This window comes from Eufriesea mexicana, unplaced genomic scaffold (genome assembly GCF_001483705.2).
Source record: "Eufriesea mexicana isolate 0111107269 unplaced genomic scaffold, ASM148370v2 scaffold2566, whole genome shotgun sequence".
NCBI lineage: Eukaryota > Metazoa > Arthropoda > Insecta > Hymenoptera > Apidae > Eufriesea > Eufriesea mexicana.
Window position 1 is genome coordinate 105,455 of NW_016910631.1, and position 8,764 is coordinate 114,218.

At 24.9% G+C, this 8,764-nt stretch overlaps 1 protein-coding gene across 2 annotated transcripts; it reads left to right on the forward strand.

Annotated features, from left to right (window-relative positions):
• Nucleotides 1–1,765: 1,765 nt before the first annotated feature.
• On the forward strand, nucleotides 1,766–6,574 carry nes (lysophosphatidylcholine acyltransferase 3 protein nessy). Of its 2 annotated transcripts, XM_017903932.1 has the most exons (9): nucleotides 1,766–1,974; nucleotides 3,079–3,186; nucleotides 3,552–3,674; nucleotides 4,184–4,299; nucleotides 4,435–4,602; nucleotides 4,736–4,819; nucleotides 4,889–4,975; nucleotides 5,446–5,754; nucleotides 6,102–6,574. In XM_017903932.1, the coding sequence occupies exons 1-9, from the start codon at nucleotides 1,890–1,892 to the stop codon at nucleotides 6,375–6,377; spliced, it is 1,356 nt and encodes a 451-aa protein (XP_017759421.1). In that variant the 5' UTR covers nucleotides 1,766–1,889; the 3' UTR covers nucleotides 6,378–6,574. The 2 variants fall into 2 exon arrangements, with proteins under 2 accessions (XP_017759421.1, XP_017759419.1); XM_017903930.1 differs by having other exon boundaries at nucleotides 4,736–4,975.
• The last annotated feature ends 2,190 nt before the right edge of the window (nucleotides 6,575–8,764 follow it).

Sequence of the window (8,764 nt, forward strand, 5' to 3'; positions counted from 1 at the left end):
ATTTTTCTAAGCAAGAATCGGCGACCTTTTCAAAGTAAACACGATTTTTCTAATAGAAGGTATTATACAGGGTGTTCCTAAAACTGTGCCTCTTTAGATAAAGCTATTCGAAGGAACTGCATCGTTTAAAACCTTTCCTTATAACCTTGATGCTGCATTTTTCTGTACGATTAATCACCTTTTAATGGGGCACCCCGTATAAGTTAATATAGGAGTTTTTGTTCATTGTCTCTATATTAGAGATGACCTTTTAAACTGTCGATATATCTACCCTTCGTACACTTCTTCAGAACGAAATATTTAATATAAAACAGTTATTTCTCGTATTAATTATGGATTACATTTATTTTAATATTTCATGAATTTTCGACGATAATCTAAAACTAATTTACAGTTACCTCCGTACAAATTCAAGATGTTCTATAGTGCAAACGTTACAAATATTATGCGATATTTGCGTTATTTCTACATAGCGAGATTGCGAAGGGTTAGTTAATTTCGATTTTTCTGATTCTAAAAGTCGATTCGACGGAGTATGTTTGTTGTTGGAAACTGCCACTCAGCGAATCCTACGATATGTTTTATATTGCGATTATAACAATGTATAGTGTGACATGAGTTAAATTATTAAAGAATTATTTATTACCAGGAAATACTGATGAAATTTTATTTTTATTTTCTCTTTAAATCTTATTCTAACGTGATTATATTCTTATCAAATAAGAAACATATTTTTTTCATTAACTTATTACGAATATATGGATAAAATTCGTACATATTTTATATCTTAAATTTAAACAATCTTGAAGATTTAAATTCAGACTCCAATTTTAAATGATCTTAACTGGTAACTTTATTTTTATTTAACCTCAATTTGTTTACTTTCATTTTTTGTTATCTATCTATCAGCTATAAATTTGTATAAAAAACTATTGAATAAAAAATATTAAAGTCCTAATGTATGATATAGTAAAAAAATATTTATTCTGTAACATATTGTAGTATAATTATTTAAAGTATACTGAATCTAATTTATCATATTGGATTATTGTATAATTATCGTATAGAATTGGAATCATTTGAAATAATCTGACAAATTATCTAGATTAGGCCTAGGTAACATCTTTCCCGCCGTGACTATGTTACTCCCGCCATTAGCCTGCCGGTACTCTCTTTCTCGTTTTTTTCATCATTCTACACGACACCGATGTTTTTCTTACGGATTATATGCATAAACATGTATTCTGAAAGTCGCAGCTATGCATACACAGTGATGCAAGGTAGACAAGTAGAAAGAAATAGTACAATGGTAAGGGAAGGGATAGCGTGTGGCTCGCGAGCAATCAGATGTCCAGGCCAGATCTAGATCATTTTCAGATATCATAAAGAGACATGTGTTTATGTGTACAATTGATAATTATTGTTAAATAACTTCTACTCGCAAAATTATATGATGAGCAAAAATGTATTATTACATTAAGATTATAATAAGTAAAATTTATCTTCAATTATTTTGAAACATAGCAGTGTCCTTTTCCTTTGTTTTAATTCTTTTTATGATAAAATGAGTCATTAGTTTTGCAATGTAAAACAAAAGTATCTGTTTTAATATATATGTACATTTTTTACAATGTTTTTGGAAAATTTGATTTTTCATTACTTCAATTTAACGACTTTTAGAACACATTCGAATTATTATGCAATGTTTCTATTCTTTCTATGACTTTGCATTGATCTCTGATAACCTAAGAAGCTACAGGTGACAACGCTGTCGAACGTAAATTAAATTTTTATCGAAATATCTTTCATAGAAAAAAATTCAATGATATTATGAGATTAATTTATAACATTAAAATAACGAAATTGGAGACCATTTAAAAAAATTAACAATGTCGAATAGTATATTATTGAGTGTCTCGGAAAGTTTAAATGTATCTGAAGTTGCACTTCGTCTTGTTATCTCCATCCTACTTGGTAACTAATGTTTTTAAAAATACATTATATCTTTACTTCTTCATGGTTTTTGTCTTACCTTCTTAAAATTGACAAATAATATACACTAACCTATAACTTCAATTCATTTGCGTTACATTATTGTTTATATAATTAAGTTGTACATTTATTTATTTGTTACATTCAATTTGTATATTTATAATTCTATAAATTTTGATCTTTAATGTTAAAATTCGAAATAATATTTTTATACTTTTAGAATATTTCAGGTTATATATTGCACAGTTCCACGTGTGCATGATATTCAGTTCCCTCGCAAGTAACAAAAATTGACAACTATGATATATACATGTTTAAAATATGAAATCATATCTTTTATATATTTAAATTGTTCAATTCATAGTTGTGGATTATATTTTGTATGAAAGTAAAAACATATCCGTAATTTTATTTATTACATTTTATTTCTAATTTTTCCTACAAAGAAACATATTAAGCTGTTTATTTGATGTAACTACTCATATTATATATTTAGACGTATATAATTGTGTGTTTTAGTAATGACACGAATAAAGCACTTATTATTTAATTGATTAATAATTCTATTTCATACTGTTATCTATCATGTATCTATTCCTCCTTTTTCTTTATACAATTGATTTTATAAAAGTTTCATTAGATTTTACAAAATTGAATTTAATGACAGAATTTATATTTTTAATTATGCATTATTGTTTTTGTTCCTGATGTACTTAGAAACGTACTAAGAAATATTCTTAAAACAATAAAAATTTTACTAACATGTTACGATCGTTAGTATTGTTCGCAAATTTCAAGTTGTTTGTATTTTTTATTTTATTCTTGTTCTTGAAATAATACGTAATCACACAAAAAATTTTTTTTGTATGTGGCTGCTGTAAAACTGATTATTTTAAAACAAATTTTTATATTTCCATTTTGTTAAAAAAGAAGAAAATTATTCAAGAAATAAATTACAATTATTATTACCAATATTCTGAAATTGATAAAAGTAAAATTTTATTTACAAAGTGTACGTAATAAATTCAATGTTTTTTAAAATACGTCGACAATGCTCAAGAGTAATACAATTGTAAAAACTTTCAGGAGCACCCATTGCACTCTTTCACAGATATACTTTGTATGGGAAATGTCCGATTTGTCAACATATATTTTTTGCGTCCTGCGGTGTTTTGATTTGCTTATGGAATTATGGTAATTATTTGTTCTTGAAAAATAATATTTGAATAATTAAAAATATTTGAAAGATATCTTTTTTTCAACTTTTTCAATAAATTTTTTTATTCTGTCTTATACTTTTTGTTGTATTGCAATTATGTTAAATGTTTATTTTTTTGAAAAAATAGGTTTAAATTTTGGAGAAAACAATATTTTGTTTCAGAAGATATTAAAAGATATTGAATTATTTGAATGTATTAATGGATGTGAAAATAATTGTCCATTAATTTGTTTCAGAGAATTTATAAAGTTAATTAATTGCTTAATAAGCATACCTTTTATTAAAAAATATTTTCGATCATTTCTTCAGGAAATTAATCGATCATAAACGATATTTACAGGTTTTAATGTGATTCATTCAGCAGCAACAGTATACATCAATTATCACATCTTAAAAAGACTCGGGGGTACTTCCCTGTCAGTTTTTATTATTTTCGTCTTCAACATGGCTTATCTTTCATGCGGTATGAAGAAATAGTAATATATTATCACTTACGTATTTGATTATCGCATAATTATTCATACGATTTTCGAGGAATGTGCGATTAATTGACAATTTTAGTAAAAATGCACATTTTGAGAACATTGAATATAGGCATCGTAAAAATACATAAAAAAGATACTATATACTCTATTGCTTAATAATGCTCAGTATGGATTATTACGCAATAAGCCTTGTACAAATACTGTTGCACTTTTCCTGTTGACAAAACTTTTTCGTTTTTGCCTGTTATATTATCTCAAAGTGTTTAGAAATCGTGTGAATTATTATAATAAATATGCATGAAATCTCATTAGTTTTAATTACTATAAACGTCAAATATAAATGTACATATTAATAGTTTGGAATGAAACTATTGGATAACTTAACCACATTTATAACTATGCATAATTATTTAATAAATAATTAACGTAGTTTAATAAATTAAAAAATTATATAATAAATAATAACACTCGTTTTCACTGTTGACAGGATATTATATAACAAGTACCGATAATTACGATATAAAATGGACAATGCCTCAATGTGTATTAACATTGCGGTTAATTGGTGTCGCGTTCAACTTGTTAGACGGCCAAAAACCTGAAGTACGTACGAAGCGGGTAGTATACTTCATATCTATTGAAAATGTCTAATTATTGATGTATAAGTAGACGAGTTAAAGCACGAAAGAAATTTCCTTAAAAAAAAAAAAAATTTGAGTAATAAATTTATTGTTCCAGAAACAATTGTCTGTATCACAGAAAAGTCTAGCCTTAAAAGAGCGACCAACGTTTTTAGAAATTGCAGCATTTACATATTTTCCAGGATCGTTTCTTGTCGGGCCACAGTTTAGTATGAAAAGGTATTTAGACTATGTACACGGGCGGCATATGACGAGCGATACGGACGTAAGTCATATTAAAATATTAATCAACGAAAAGATTATAAGAAAATTGTTTAATTAATATATTGATACAATATATATACAATAAAATATGGTATGAATTGAAAAGAAAACTAATTTGTTTTTCATATTTTTAGGATTCTGTAAAACAAGAAATTGAACCTCATCCTGATTGTCTCATTCCTGGCATTTCTCGATTATTTATTGGATTGATATATTTGGTATTCTATCAATTAGGGAATTCATATATACCCAATGAATATTTATTAAGTACAGAATTTGAACAACAGGTTTTCTTGAAACGTCTTCTATTGATTGGCATTTGGGGTCATTTTAATTTTTACAAATATGTTTCTTGTTGGTTACTAGCTGAAGGGGTAAGAAAACCATATACATATATATATTTATAGTATGCATATATACAGTAAGATGATCGTATAATCAGTTTATAAACACAACACAAAAGTTGTGGTAGCATAATACGATATAAATTTATAGTTTCATAGTGTAGTGATATGTTATATTACATACATCGTTGTTGCAAATAGTCGGCAGAAAGGTTCCAGTAAGAATATAGATTAAAAAATTAAGTGATTATACCGATTAATATTATATACTGTAGATATACCCGGAACCGTACTCGTGTAATACGGATTTTTATATTATGGAATGTATTTTTCGAATTATATCAGCATTTATTGAAAACATTTTTAGGCTTATAGATTTCAAGAAATTTTTAACAAAGTACATTAATTTGTTGTTAAAAAAATAAATGCGTAAAATTTGAAAATAAGCAAATTGCTCCTTATTAATTGATTAATACCATAAAAAGTTATTTTTATTTTAGGTTTGTACAATTTTTGGACTAACTTATAATGGGAAAGATGAAAAAGGCCGTCTTCTTTGGAATGGTTGCGAAAATGTCCAGTTGCTAAAATTTGAAGCAGCAATTCGATTTAATGATTATATTATGTCATTCAATATAAACACCAATAATTGGTGTGCGGAATATATTTACAAGAGACTGAAATTTTTGGGATCGAAAGTGTATAGTCAGTTTTTAACGCTGCTTTTTCTCGCGATATGGCATGGTTTTCATTCGGGATATTATATGTGCTTCTTCCTCGAATTTATTATCATGTATGCTGAGAGAGATGTAAGTCTGATTTGTTTAAATGTCAATTTTAATTTCATATATAGTGACAAAACAATTTATCATTTCTTTAAATTATAATCAAATAAGTAAATATTTAATGACTTATTTAATAATTTTATAATTTTAGCATTCATTATTATATTGTCATTATAGTAATGAATTATTTTATTCAATCTTTATTATTTCTTGTTTCTTTTCTGAGATATAATTTATAAAATTGGAAATAGGGTATATTAAATAAGTCCTTATTCAAATACTTAAATTATTTTTAAACTAATCATCAAATTAAACTAATTTACGAATTTAATATTATTCTAGTGAATAAAATGCTGTATTAATTCTTACAGTTAACTGAAATATTGAAGAATCATCAGAAATTACACAGCATACTTAAAAGTCGTCTTGAACTTCGAGTACTTGTGTGGACTTTCATGAAAATATACAGTTTTTGTTTTATAGGTTACTGCCTTATCTGTTTTATTTTTTTGTCATATTCTCGTTATCATCAGGTTTACTCTTCCGTTTATTATTCCGGTCATATAATTTATCTGTTTTATCCTCTTATTTCTATATTAATCAAAAGATATTCTCGTAAAAAACGTTCTGAAAAACTTGAACATTAATGTAACAAAATTTATAAAGACATTTTCTTATTAATGGGTCAAAGATAAGCAAAGATGTTATAGCAATGAGATGGTGAAAAATAGCTTGCCATTGAAAATTGAATCATTGAATATTGAATATTAATTATTGAATCACGCATAACTTTTTAAAGTACAAGAAATATTTATAAACTATTTTTGGAATGTGATTATAATAATGTAACACAAAATAATTTTTTTTTATAAATAATAAGAGGCTAGGAAGAGAATAAAAGATTTTTAATTTTTAAATAATTTTCTTTTGAAAAATAAAAGAGAAAAATTTTAATTAGTCATATCCAGCAGAAGTTTAATAAATTTTAGAGTGTATTGTTGAGTATGGTTAATGTACTTTAAAAATTTTTGAAATCAATTTTTAGCTTTGGTTGAACTATAATCAAAATTGTACATGTTGTGAATTACACATAATTGAATATGTATTACTATTATTTTATACCTTTGTATTCTTGTTAACGTATTTGTAACTTTTTGATAACCAAGAGATGTCGAAAAATGTATATGCAAGTTCATGTATTACTTAAGTGTTGTTTAATGGGAAATAGGAAAATGTAATTGTACTTAATGTGTTGTACCATGTATATCATTTTTTGTGTATCTTGAACTTCCCATTTAAATCGTTGATATCTTCATTACATGTAATACAAGTGATCAGTGATAATATAGACCATTGGTGATACATATAACTTGTGTAGAAGATTGTGTAAAAATAGTGCAGTATAAAAGGCATCAAATGGATAGGAGTAGCCAATAATAAATTTGAAGACGAATTATTTTTTTTATCTAAGAAGTGTGATATTTTTTAATCGTTGTAAGTAGTTTCAGTAATAAGTTTGTTTACTTACAATTAGAAGGTTCACAATTGAAATTTAGTATCATATAGTAATTATTGTTGAAATATATAAATGTAAACCATATTTTACCAATGTTACAAATAACTTTTTTCGGTGCTCCTATTTGATTTCTAGTCTATTAGATTCAGAGAATATTTTAATCCATAATTAAGTTATTTGAAATATTGATAACATATAAGGTACTTTCTCAAAGGTACAAATTTGTTCATCTTCCAACAATATATATTTTATGGAATGTTTCAAATGGTTACTGATATTAGTAGATGTAATAGATGAACACATCAAGTTAGTTCTTTAAGTCATATTAATTTTTGATATTTAATATTATCCTATTTTTAAAAACGAAATGTATGGAAAGAATAAGGAAAAGAATTTGTGATATGTATGGTAAGAGTGTACTTATTAAAGTTTACAAGTATTAATTTTCATTTGAAAGATAAATATCAAAATGGCCAGTGAATAAAGATTAATGTTAATAAAATAGTTGCATCAATAGAAAAAAGGTTCAAACAATAACATACAGTTATTACTGAAATTTTTAATACTTTATACAATTCAATTTTTTATAATTGAACATTAAAACAATAAGATATTTAGTCTTTATAGTAACTAAGAAAGATTTATATGGATTTATCATTCTTTCTAAAATAGTAAGAAAGTGATTAACTATGACAGACAAAAATTCATCTTTAATGATCAGTTTTTACCAGATAATCAGATATTTAATGCTACTAAATATTGTTCATATCATTTTTTATTATAGCAATCACAGTGCCAAAATTTAAGTGAAAATTATCTTATGTTAAATAATTCTTTAACATTTTATGATAATTTGTTAATGAGAAATCACTTAAAAATATAGATGATATAAAATCATATATCTAAATTCTTTCATAAAAAGAAAAAAATTAATAGAATAAATAAATGACCTAAATAAATACAGTAAAGATGTTAAAACAATATATATCATTAATTAATTATATTTTATATAAAAATAATAATGTTTAATACCATTCTGAAACAAATATGAACTTATTACTCAATTTAATGTACTATAAAGAAACATAATTAGGTAAGTAAGTATGCTTGTGTAAAGAACAAGGGTAAAATATTGAAGTAATTTTTAAAAAAATTGTAATTATTCAAAAGAATCTCTGTGAACCTGTAAAATATTTTTATACATTGTTCGAAACAAACAGTTTTTATAACAACATTTGTAATATTAACTATAGGTTTTTTCTGTTTCTCTATAGATATGCAAGAAAATTTATCGAATATTTTTTATGTTGTTAATTTTAGAACAACCAACTTATTTACAAACATATTTCCCTTAAATATCATTTTTCAATAAACATGTATATCATAATTATAATCACAAGATTGTAAATTATATTATTGTCTGTTATCTATTTTGTATTCTATTCCAAATATACATATATTAAACTAAATTTTTGTATGCTAGCTAGTTTTTTTTATAATCTAATATTATAGAATACC